At 42.3% G+C, this 12969-nt stretch overlaps 1 protein-coding gene across 2 annotated transcripts in view; it reads left to right on the top strand.

Annotated features, from left to right (window-relative positions):
* Positions 1-12969, top strand: part of OBSL1 (obscurin like cytoskeletal adaptor 1) — a 78733-nt gene that overhangs the window by 12764 nt on the left and 53000 nt on the right. For both annotated transcript variants that reach the window (XM_070956789.1, XM_070956781.1), the window contains exons 5-11: positions 516-776; positions 4804-5109; positions 6220-6495; positions 8049-8324; positions 8586-8858; positions 10320-10592; positions 12167-12439. In XM_070956789.1, the coding sequence (XP_070812890.1) occupies positions 516-776; positions 4804-5109; positions 6220-6495; positions 8049-8324; positions 8586-8858; positions 10320-10592; positions 12167-12439 (1938 nt within the window). The remainder of the gene's footprint in view (positions 1-515; positions 777-4803; positions 5110-6219; positions 6496-8048; positions 8325-8585; positions 8859-10319; positions 10593-12166; positions 12440-12969) is intronic.

Genomic DNA, 12969 nt, shown 5'->3' with positions numbered 1-12969 from the left:
CTTGCAGTCCAAGGGACTCGCAGGAGTCTTCTCCAGCATCATTGTTCAAAGGCCTCAATTCTTTGGTGTTCAGCCTTCCTTATGGTCCAACTTCACAGCCATACATTGCAACTGGGAAAACTATAACCTTGACTATACACACTTTTATTGGCAGGGTGATGTCTCTGCTTTTTAGTATGCTGTATAGTCTAGATTTACCATAGCTTTCCTCCCCAGGAGCAAGTGTCTTTTAATTTCTTGGCTGCAGTCCCCATCTATGGTGATCTTGGAGCCCAGGAAAATAAAATCTGTCACTACCTCCATTTCTTCCCCATCTATTTGCCAGATTCTCTCTATAAGAAGACCCAATAGAGTGATATTACATATCCGTAATATTAATAATGTAAGTCCTTCTTTCTGGCTGTTAGTAAACGGCCACCCAAACGTAGTAGTGACTGCAACATGTAATCTTGCTGACGCCTAAGTGTCATTTGGGTTTCCATTCTGATAGTAATTGAGCAAACTCCCTCCTTTAGGTCTCATTGTAAAGCGCTTGCCACGAAAATTGGATGTGATGGAAGGAGAAAATGCAGCCTTCTATGTGGAGACCCGGGAACCTGTGGAAGCACCAAGTTGGGGCCGAAATGGGCAAGAACTGGTTGAGGCACCACATACACTCATCAGGAGCTTTGGGAAAACACATATTTTGGTACTGGTACATGTGTCACGGCATGATGCTGGAGTCATCACTTTCATGGTGGGCGACTCACAAACTTCAGCACAGCTTCGTGTGAAATGTGAGTAGAGAGTGGAAATGGGACTATTGAGGAAGGGAAGGAGGAATGATTATTCAGTTTATATCATGCTTTTCTGCCTCGGGGTCATTCAATGCTTCAATTTGCTTTTGACATAAACATTATTCACTGAATGAACCTCTTACTGGGCCCCCCGCAATTATTTATCTTATCCCTTATCTTAGATTTAATGGTGCCTGTATTTGGGACAAAGGGGGCTTGCCATATTATATTACAGAGATCTACAACAAATTTAGATTCATATTATGCTCAGACTTGGCAATCGTCTAGTTTGATCAAAGCTGTTTTAGAACGGATGTCAAATCAGGACAGAAGAATGAAATTACAGTACTGTACTGTAACACTGCACTGTTCCAGATTGTTAAATCAATGTTTTATCTTTAGCAAACATATTTCCAAAGCAATCTAGTGCTCATGGATGCTGCTGCTTTTGCTACTTCCTAAACTGGCATGGACAAGTGTAAATTATGTCTGGCTGTACATCAGATGCTTTCCCCCCAGCTATCTTATTTATCAGGCAGTCTCTCATAGGCCTCCACTTGTGATCAGATTCCTGCTGATGACTTGTAGCATCAGCTGCTGCCATAGCATAGAAGATATGTAGTGGTTGTCCTAATCCATGCTTGGAAAGAAACCACTGAAAGGCCCATATAAACTGAGACATCAGTCTATGGAACATCTAAGCAATGAATGGAAGTATAGTAATAGGGCTCAGTTTTAAGATTACTAAAACATGTTTGAATATTCTAGTAATTATTATCCACCACAATTGTTTTTTCTTATTCAGACACACATTGTTTAGAACAGGGGTGTCAAACTCGTGGCCTGTGGGCTAGATGTGTCACGCACTGGCCACACCCACGCCCAGTTTAGCGAAGGGGAAAAAAGTCCCACTACATCACGTGATGTTGCCATGACAATGCAAGTTTGATACCCCTGGTTTAGAACAATTCATTCATTCATTTATTCATTGCCTAAGTCTCAGATTCTTATTTTGTACTTCCATCCATCCATCCATCCATCCATCCATCCATCCTCCTGTGAGAACTGTTCATCGGTTCTAGGCTCCTGTGTTTTAGATTATCTATCTCAAAAGAGAATTAAATAACTTTTGAACAGCTTCCTCCAATGTAGTGTCCTCCATTTATGTAAAACTATAACTCCCTCACACCCAGCCATGATTGCTGGTTGGGGATAATAGAGGAGGATTTCAGCCTAACACAGCCTGAGGCATTGAACTGAAGGAATGCAGTTCTAGAATCTTAACTGGGGGAGGGGGGGGGCAGGAGGGAAACTCTTAGCTAGTCAAGTAGACTTCTCCGGCACTGCAAGTCAGAGAGCTTATGAATCTGTTGTTCCAGGACAGTTACATAGATGTTCCATTTATATTTCTGCAAATGTAATGTTCTGGCTGGGGTGGGGTTGGGGCACTCAAACAGCAAAGCACAGAACAGGAAGTTGGATCAACCAATCAACATGCAGGACACGCACCTCTGCACAACACATAGTTGTGATTTGGGAGGTGTTTGTGTTGGCCCATCTGCAGCCATCTGCATCCTATGCTTATCTGACAACCCCTTTGCAGTGTAGGTATGCAGCATTGGCTGTAGGTAGTTGCAGGCAACCCTAAATCAGCCTTTAAGAGATCTGTATCTGAGTTCAGTATGAATAACTCTTGATCAAGTGTTCTTGTACTTGAAATGTCTTGGGAACAGGTTCATCATGGATAGAAAAGTTTTCTAACTCCAGTTGTCTTTTGTTATCTTTTTTGTTGTTGTTGTTGCAGTCCAACAATCTTTTGATTTCCTGCTTCCTCAGGAGCACTTGGGAAGTTTCCTTCCTGCTAAAAGTAAAATATATTCTGAGAAGCTGTATTCTAAAGGAAGCTGTGTAGCATTTGCATTTCTCTCAATAATTCTCCATCCATTTCCCATACTCAATAAATATTCTGTTAAAAATGATCTGCATAGTTTAGTTTTCCTCCACTTACATATAATTTGCAGTCATTCTATTTTACATGCAAAATCAACTAACTCTGACATATTAATTTTGGAATTCATATGCCTCACTGCAGGATGCAATGTACCTAACATTCATCACAAACTGTTCAGTTTCTCAGCCAACAATATGGCAATGACTGCATATAGAATGAAATATACTTTCGTGTCCTGATGAACATATTTATAATGTCACCCCAAGCATTTTTTATACATTTAATACATAAGGCAACCTATGGGACATCTCACTTCCTTCTGTTATTTCCTGCTCAGTCTTGAAGCATTTGCTAAGTCTTCAGTTTATTATCACATAAGCTTTACTTCCATCCTACACTGCTATTATCCCTTTGAGAAATCAACCTTCATATATACGCAAATCAGCCCACACATTAAACCTTGAGGGTACCCAGAAAGAAGTTTGGACCCAAATTCATAGGTCCCTTCCCTATAGTGAAAGTTATTAACCCAGTGACTGTTCAACTTAGACTCCCTCGCATCTTAGGGAAAGTACACTCTGTTTTCCATAGCAGCTTATTGAGACCGGTCAGAGAATCTAACCTAAGACCCTTGCCAGCTGCTCCACCCCCTCCTTTGGTGGTGCAAGGGGAGACTCATTATGAGGTGAAGAAAATCCTGGACTCTAGTCTCTACAGGGGTTGCTTACAATATTTGGTACATTGGAAAGGCTACCCTTTGGCTGAAGCTACTTGGGTTAAGAGTTGGGATGTGCATGCTGATGCGCTTGTGAAACAGTTTCACGACAAATTTCCTGACAAACCGAAAGGTCCTCTGGGGGAGGGGGGAGGGGATTAAGGGGATTGGTGCTAGGTGTTAACCCCTTCTTTTGTGTTTTGTCTGGAGGAGGTGGTTCTTTTTGCAGGGGGGATGCCTGTCAGCTTTGGAAGCTCCCATGCTGCCACCTTCTCATGTGTGGGAAAGTAGGAAAGGGGGTTAGTAGACATAATAGCATTCTTCCTGTCGGTCAAGGTCAGGGCGATCCAGCATCTGGAGAAGAAGTGGTCAGGAGGCTGGATTGGGATGGAATGGAGGTTGATTGGAGCATGTGACCGACTGGGTGGAAAAGGGGATGGTTTTGGGAGCTTTGACTTACTGAAGGAAAACCCGGGCTTTTCAGATTCAGGTTTCCCCAGATGTGCCAGGTTGCCTATTCTAGTAAAGAGAACTTTGGAAAAAGCTGGTTTCTGCGTCTTTACGTGGAGTTGGGGTTTTTCTGGAACGCTGAAAGTCATTTTATCTCACAATTCTTTAAATCAACAAACTATAATTAAATTTATTTTTTTATTTTCATAACAATTAACAATTGAAATTAGCCCTTTAATTAAATGAATTCTACTCAATATTAATTATATTTTGTTTTCTTAATGTTGTTGTCACTATAACTTGGGAGTTTGCCACTAAAAATTTTGCTAGTGAGAACTTGTCTAAAAATGGGGCTATGCCTCACTTGTAGTTTGCATACTGCGGCACAGAAAGATTATTTTCTGCTTTGAGTCAAGCTCAGCTCCAGGTGACGTCATTCTCATGTCCCTGTAGTTTTCTTGACAACCGTAAGGATATGGTACAGTTAGCTGCAAAGATTTAGTTCTGACACATTGCCTAGAATTAGGAATGGGCTGGAAGAAAGCCATTAATCTGAAAGAGATTCCTGTGAACGTGGAAATTCAATGGGAAGATGGCTCATTTTCAGAGAGACTGTGTCCAGCCTGTGGATGGGATTCTACTCACTTACAGAAACATATTCATAATTTGTGGATCTTCCTAAAGCCAACATTATCTCTAGATGCCAAGCTTAGGTTAACAAGTTATGGTTATTTACCTCTTTGGGACAGAAATAGTCCAGTCACAGATATATTTCATAGAACAAATATACATTTGATTGGCTATTGTAATATGCTGCACTAATTTCAGACGTTTTAATTACTCCACAAGGTTCATGGGGATTAGATGGTTATTGCGGGAAGAAGATAATATAAAGGATTTATTTTCTTTAGGTGCCAAAAGGATTCCACCAAGTGCACCTGTGGAAGTAAAGATGTGCACTACACGTAGCAATGCCGCCCTCCTGACGTGGTGCCCACCACCAGATCTACATCGTAGCCCACTAAGCAGCTACATCCTTGAGAGGCAGACTGTAGGAGAGGCTGAGTGGCTGCCTTGTCTAACCACTGATGTCGCTAGCATGGTTGAAGTTCCGGGGGATGGTGTGCCCCAGGAGGCTGACTACCGCTTCCGTGTATGCTCTGCCAATCAGTTTGGGTGCAGTGCGCATGTGGAATTCCCAGGGTCCGTGCATCTTGGTAAGCTTCACTGCTCCCAAGAGGTGGGGCTTCATCTTTGCATAAGAACGGGCATTTCAAGCATTTCTCTCTTCTGATTTTGGTTGCTTTGTGACTGGCAAGTTCTCAGGCACTGACTAGTCAATTGCTTCTTCCTCCTCCCATTGCACTAGTGCACTAGTTTGCTTTCCCCTAGTGGCTGTGCTTCATTTGCACCCTTCTTACACATTCAGGTTGCTGAATACCTTCCTTTCTTTTTCTTTTTCTTTTGGAGTTTGAGCTCTACTGGAATAATTTATCCTGTATGCTTGGCTTTGCAAATTGTGCTAGCCATGTGTATGCACCCGCTATTGAGTCTACAATCAGCGGGGTCTGTACAGATGCTAACTTTTAAAGCCTAGATGTGCAAATCCAAATGACTAGAGTCATCATAACGCATTTGTCTCAAACTATACATTTAAGACTAAGAGACTAAGAAATATGACCTTGATGGAGATATATTAGGTCTGTTTAAGCCCCACTACAGGATAGCTTAGTTATGTTGAGAGCAGCTGTAATCACAAAATCTTCGCAAATTTCAGGATTTGGTAATAGATCTTGCATATCATTAAAACTGCCCAGAATATCATTGGGCTCCAGCTACCAGCCCTGGGCGACATCTTTGAATCTCGCTGTTTCAGGAAGTTGCATAACATTCTCAGAGAGTCTTCCCATCCTGCTTACAATCTTTTTGGACTGTTGGTTTCTGGCAGAAGATACAGAACAATTAAAACTCGGACCACACGTTTTCTGAATAGTTTTTATCCCAGAGCTATAATTGCACTCAACAATGAACTAAAGGGCCATCATCAGTGAGCTGTTGGACAGCATTACTTGATCTGTTGTGTGGATGTTTGGGTGGTTTAGGGGTGGGGAATTTGTGGTGGGTGGGGGTGTGTTTGAGGATTGTTATGTGTGTTGGACCTGGTCTTTGGGTGTTAAGTGAATTTCGTTATATGGGTATACTGTGTATACACGTACAATGACAATAAAGTTATTATTATTATGTCTCCATCAAGATCCTTCTCTCTACATAACTATATAGGGTTGTAGGGCTGATACTAGTCTCCCAACCTTTGATTGTTTTTACAGTGCCCAGAGCCCATATAAAGGAGGGACTGCAAGATGTGACGGTTTGTATCAATGAGGATGCCACTTTTTCAGTGATGCTTTCAGCTCCCATGTCTGGTTGCTGGTACCTGAGGGGGAAGAGGCTGGCAAAGGAAGAGGAAGACCAGCAGTACCACATCATACACAGTGGAGTGAGCCATACGTTGCAGGTCAAAAATGTGCAGTTAGCTGCCAATGGGTCCGAGGTGCGATTTGAAGCCAATGGTGTGAAAGAATCAGCAGTGTTACATGTACAAGGTGAGTTCTTAGCTGGTCCCAAGAACAGATCAGTAATTAGAAACTCAGAAACAATTACATTTATTTATTTACAATTATTATTTAATAATTATTATATGTTGCCCATCTCACTGTTGAAGCTACATGCTAGTACTTACGTTCTAGGAACAGAAAAAGGACAGGGTTATGCAGTGGTGAAATCCAAATTTTTTTACTACCAGTTCTGTAGGTGTGGCTTGTGGGCGCGGTGTGGCTTGGTGGGCATGGCAGGGGAAGGATACTGCAAAAACTCCATTCCCACCCCACTCCTGGGGGAAGGATATTGCAAAATCTCCATTTCCACCGCCCTCTGGAGCCAGCCAAAGGTGGTATTTGCCGGTTCTCCAAACTGCTCAAAATTTCTGCTACCGGTTCTCCAGAACCTGTCAGAACCTGCTGGATTTTATCCCTGGGGTTATGGCTGTAATATAAGAAACAGGTCGGCAAATCCCTCTGTTTTCCTGCTTTGCAGGAAGAGTAAAAATTTAATCCAGACAGGATGCTTGGATATAAAAGGCACTTTCCTTTAGTAGCAATAGCACTTGGACTTACCGTGTTTCCCTGAAAATAAGACCCTGCCTTATATTTTTTTGAACCCTGAAATAAGCACTTGGCCTTATTGCCATGTGCTCAAAAGCCCGATTGGGCTTATTATCAGGGGATGTCTTATTTTGGGGGAAACAAGGGTATATACCATTCTATAGCGCTTTACAGCTCTCTCTAAGCGGTTTACAGAGTCAGTATATTGCCCCCAGCAATCTGGGTCCTCACTTTACCAACCTTGGAAGGATGGAAGGCTGAGTCACCTTGAGCCGTTCAGGATCAAACTTCTGGCTGCGGGCAGAGTTAGCTTGCAATACTGCATTCTAACCACTGTACCACCACTGCTCATTTTATGGCTACTCTAATTAGAAGTAGAAGCCATCACTGTGGTTTTCAAACTAAACAAAAAAATCATGAAATCCAATAGTGTAGTTCTATGTGAAGTTTGATTTGCCGTGCTGCCCCATGTTTTTCCCATGACTTTTTTTTTTTTTTTAATTTGATTTATATGCCGCCCTTCTCCGGAGACTCAGGGCGGCTTACAATGCGTTAAACAATAGCCTTCATACTTTTGTATATTTATACAAAGTCAGCTTATTGCCCCCACAAACTGGGTCCTCAATTTACCTACCTTAGAAAGGATGGAAGGCTAAGTCAACCTTGAGCCTGGTGAGATTCGAACTTACAGTAATTGCAGACAGCTGGTGTTAATCACAATGCTATCAGTCTGCTGAGCCGCCAGGACTTGCTTGCAACTATGATGCATTCACCCCCAAAGGCTATGTGAGAAACTCAGTGTTCACATTTACTGTATGCTTGCTTTCTTTGAATGACAACCAGTGCAAAATTTCAGCTATATCCCAGCATATATGTTTCCTAGATGGCTTGGAATGTATACAAAATGGTCTAATGCTGTTATGATCACAAGAATAGCTCAAGATGAAACAAATGCTGTTATGCATAGAGTTTACTTGCAAAAGTACTGTTTTCAGCTCCACAGGTACATATTACTCCAGTGCCTGAGGCCAGGCGACTCCGAACCCTTCTTCTTGGGATGCCTCTGCTTCTGGAATGCGAGCTTTCCATGCCTGATGCCCCTGTCTGCTGGCTCAAAGATGGGAATCCTATAGCTTTGGATAATGGTGCTTGTGTTGAGTCAGAAGGCTACATTCATAAGCTGTTGATTCCCTCTGTCTGCTCTTTGGATTCTGGGACATATATATGTGATGCCAAAGATGATACCATCAGCTTCACTGTGACTGTGGAAGGTAAGTGGAAAGAAAAAAAAAATCTTGATTAAAGCAGGGAGATTGATAGTATAAAGCTGAATGTCCTTTTATAGGGTTTGGTGCCAAAGATATACTACTTGAAGGTCCATAAGCTTTTGAATATAGCTGACTTCAAAGAAAAAACAGGGGCTTAGAAGAGTTTAGCCTGTAATCGTATCCTTTCTTTCCAAATCTGGAAATTCAGTAATGATTCCGAGCTGGTAGCATTTGGTCCCTTCACAATATTTTTCCCTTCCACAGAACCTCCTGTGAAAGTTGTTCGCTCCAATTCCAAAGAGGCTCACAACTACAAAGTTGCAGATCGTGTGGTGCTGTCTTGTGAGTTATCCCACCCTGATGTCACTGTGTGTTGGTATAAGGATGGAGAAACTGTGAAAGAAAGCAAGGACCTCCTGATGGAGAATGTGGGACCTCACCATCACTTGATCATTCCCTCAGCCATAGTGCAGGATACCGGGGAATTTGTATGTGACATTCGTGGAGAATCTGTCTTTTTCAACATTACTGTTGCAGGTCAGTAGCCTCTCCAGATGACACAGATCACTGTCTAATTTTATCCCAATTGCACAATTGCTTAAAAGTTATACAAAGGAATTCTACAAAAGTGGTTACTGCTCGGTCCAAATTCTGTTATTTGTAAGTTTGTGATACTTCAAAACTAAGTATTTCTAGGGTAGAGTGCATTTTAACAAAGGCATGGAAACGGAAAATATTTGCTGTATGTTTTGACTTGCCAGCTACAGCAGAAGAAATGGGCCAAGGTGTGTGAGTTTCTGATGAAAAACTTGCCTACAAAATCTATGGAAAAATGAAATAACTTGCTTTTGCAATGCCATAAGCAAGGAGTGATTTCTAAAGTCAGAAGAATTTTGTGCCTCTAGATCTTAGCAACCTGGAACCTGGTGCCCACTTTAAGATTTTTACAAATCTGAAATGTTGAGCTGTTTTTGAAATGGCTTAATGCGATTTCATTGCAAATGTGAGATTTGAAAGAATCTTTTTCTACCTCTTCTTTCTAATGGAAATGGTGAGTCTTTACCTGTGAAGGGAAAAAAAATAGAAACCTCATCATCCAAATGTTTAGCATGAAGCTCAGGTGAAGCAGCCACTGCAAATACCTAAAAGTCTTCCTATAAAGACTGGTTACTTTGTTCCCTTCAGGTGGAAGCAGGTACTGTACCACCTCTTAATCAAAGACAAAAGCTCCTGCAGGCAAAAGCAAGGGCAAGTCGGGACCGAGTGCTCTCTCGGTGTATGTTTTTTTTTAATAAAGAATTTGACCAACTTCATCAAGGGATCAGAAAGCCTTTCCTATGCTTTTTGATTAAATTTTTTTCTATGATGTGATAAAAGAGCCAGGGGATATACTTTTGAACCCAGTAGATATAAAAGCCTGAGGTTAATTTACCGCAAAAGTGTTCTCTTGCTTCAGGAAAGTTTTTCTTTGGTCTTTCTCTGCTTTCTTCACCATAGCCATACTCTTAAGAGCACTCTTTTTACTACCCTATTCTGATGAGGCGGCCTTCGACTTGTCCCCAGCCTTTGAGTGAGGACACTCACTCCCCGCCCTTAGAAATGTTAGTGTTTGAAATGAATGTTTCCCCTCTTGTTTTGAAATAGTCTGATAGAACAGAAGCAGCTAAAGGCTGCAATGCAAGTAGGCCCTTAGCAAAGAGCTGAGGTGGCGCAGTGGTTAGAGTGCTGTACTGCAGCTACTTCAGCTGACTGCTAGTTCAGCAGATCAGCAGATCAAATCTCACAGCTCAAGGTTGACTCAGCCTTCCATCCTTCCGAGGTGGGTAAAATGAGGACCCAGATTGTTGGGGGCAATATGCTATTTAGTATACTGTCGATTGTGGGCGGCATAGAAATATGATTAATAAATAAATAAATAAATAAATTTCCATGTGCACAGATAAAGTGGTGTGGTAACAAGGTACCGTAATCTTCCCAGCACATTTCTTTGCTCCACAGAAACTCCTGTCCACATTATCCACTCCAGCCCTGAGGAAGCCCACACCTACCTGGTCTCAGAGCGTGTGGTGCTGGCCTGTGAGCTATCCCGTCCTAATGCCCCCGTGCGCTGGTACAAGGATGGGGAAAAAGTGGAAGAAAGCCAGGATCTCCTGCTGGAGAACGAGGGTCCACACTGCCGGCTGATCCTTGTCTCTGCCCAAGTCCAGGATACAGGAGAGTTTGTGTGTGATGCAAATGGTGACTCTGCCTTCTTCAACATCACTGTCACAGGTTAGAAATGGCCTTTCTAAACATGCCTTATTTATGTAGAATTACTTTTTATTTTTCAACTTTCTTCAGTTGGACTCAAGATGCAGTATATGACGCTCCTAAACCAGCCTTTCCCAACCTGCAGATGAATTAGGCCTGCAGTTCCCAGAAAACTCAGCATTTCTCACATTGGGAAAAGCTGGGAAATCTGTCCTAAGAAATTGTCCTACCAACTACTGGGCATGCAGCCCAGTTCTGTTTTGCTTTGGTAAAAGAGAAAATTTTGGTTGTTTATTTGCCTCTCACGGGAGAGGTGGGATATACCTTTATCTATTTTATGTTATTTTTAATTTTATGTTACCACTATTTCTGGGTTTCTGATACTTGGAGGCACTTGTGATTTGTTATACCTCAAAAAGTTGGTTTTTACTCAATAGAATTGTGGTGACCTTAAGCATATGATAAGTTCATTTCTGTGCTTGAATCCCCATAATTCTGGGTGTTTATCCTCATTGGAAGGAAGTTCAAGAAGGAATCATACAATCAGTCCCAGGAAATCTCTGGAAGTGGCTCTTTCACACTGTGCTATAAAGATGGTTTGGTCCAGCCTAGAGAACTCTTCTAATGAATGACCCTCCTATTACGAAAAAAAAAATGGTTTAGTGTTTAAGGCATCAGGGTAGAAACCAGGAGACTGTGAGTTCTAATCTTGCCGTAGGTATGAAAGCAGGTTGGGTCACTCTTTCTCAGCCTAACCCACCTTACAGGGTTGTTGTTGTAGGGAAAACAGGAGGAGGAAGGCGTATTATATATGTTCACTGCTTTGAGCTATTTAAAAAGAACAATAATGGTGGGATGAAAATAAATAAAACATTGGAAGCTACATTATGCTGAGATATATTTTTGTTTTAGTCTATCAAGTGCAGTGATAGGCTTGATATGTGAAAAATTCAGAAAATGTCTGCATTGACTCTCCTGGTGTGTCTTACGCATACACATACACATCACAGACAGACAGTCAAATGAGGCTTCTCCAGACCTTCTCTTCTCTGTTCTCCTCTGATTCTTGTCTCCAAGACCCTCTGAACAGACTCTCTGGAAATCATGGAAGAAGGCCCTGATCCAGTGGTGGGTTGCTACCAGTTCGCTCCGGATCAGGCAAACTGGTAGCGGCGATGGGAGGCTCTGCCCATCTGCCCCGATGCTTCTGTGTATGCGCGCGCACACCCACAAGCAAACTGATAGCAACGGGTTTTGAAATCCACCCCTGCCCTGATCTCATGGGAGCTCTGGTGCCTGTGAATATCAAGCGAGAATGCTCACCTGATTTTGGAGGTCTCAGAAGCTGTGTGTGACTTTTCTCCTGTTACTTTCAGTAGGGCTGGAGGCCTGGCGTGTCACCAAAAATGACATGGTGTACCATAGGTTTGTCATCACCTCTCTAATGCAATGTATCTTAACCAAATTTGAACTCTTCATAGACCTTCATACAACTAAAAACATCAGGGTTTAAAATCGAAGTCCGCCAGACAAAATAGGTTTACTGCTACTGAATTATGATCTTTTCCTCACATTTGGTGTCCTTCCTGTTCCAGAGCCACCTGTACAGGTGGTGTGCTCCAATGCAGATGAGACTCATACCTACTGGGCTTTAGAACAAGTAACTTTGGCCTGTGAATTGTCCCGCCCTAATGCTCTCGTGCACTGGTACAAGGATGGGAAAGAAGTAGAAGAAACGGAGGGTCTGCGGCTGGAAAGTGAAGGACCTCATCATCGCCTGATCATTGCCTCAGCCCAGGTGCAAGACACAGGAGAATTTGTATGCGATGCAGGAGGCAATTCTGGCTTTTTCACTGTAACTGTTTCAGGTCAGTGTGATTTGTCTTCCCCCCCACCTCACTTAAGGATTAAATTGTATTTTTCTTGACAAAGCCACAGCAGGTGATTACGCCCGGATAAGCCTGACTGACTCAGGTTGGGTTAGACATAGTTCAGATTTGGATGGGAAACCACAGGGAAATCCTGGAGTTTACTGAGGAGCTGCATAAATAACCCAGGATTAACAAACCATTTCCACTCAGTTGCTAAGAAAGGAATGTAGGTGTGTCATGTGATTCACAAGATTTAAGTTTGATTTAAGGGAGCCTTTGTCTTTAAAAAAAAAAGAATCTGTGATGCATGCCACTTTAGAGAGCTATTGTGTTCTGGAATTCAGACAGGGCTGGGCATTTTTGTGATTATCATAGCTGCATGTTTGATTTAATTCACCAGTCTCGAGGGAGCTGATGCTGCAGGAGGTTTCAGCCATCTTCCTCTTTGTCCCTTTTCTCGGGCATTTACTGGACATGGCTGAGCAGATTACAGCAGGGGTCATCTTCTTTACATTTCTCCTTTGAAA

This window comes from Pituophis catenifer, unplaced genomic scaffold (genome assembly GCF_029215685.1).
Source record: "Pituophis catenifer annectens isolate HBS135680 unplaced genomic scaffold, rPitCat1.0.hap2 SCAF_1, whole genome shotgun sequence".
NCBI classification, from domain to species: Eukaryota; Metazoa; Chordata; class Lepidosauria; order Squamata; family Colubridae; genus Pituophis; species Pituophis catenifer.
The sequence above is the reverse complement of the archived record's forward strand: the minus strand, read 5'-3'. Positions and strand labels throughout refer to the sequence as shown.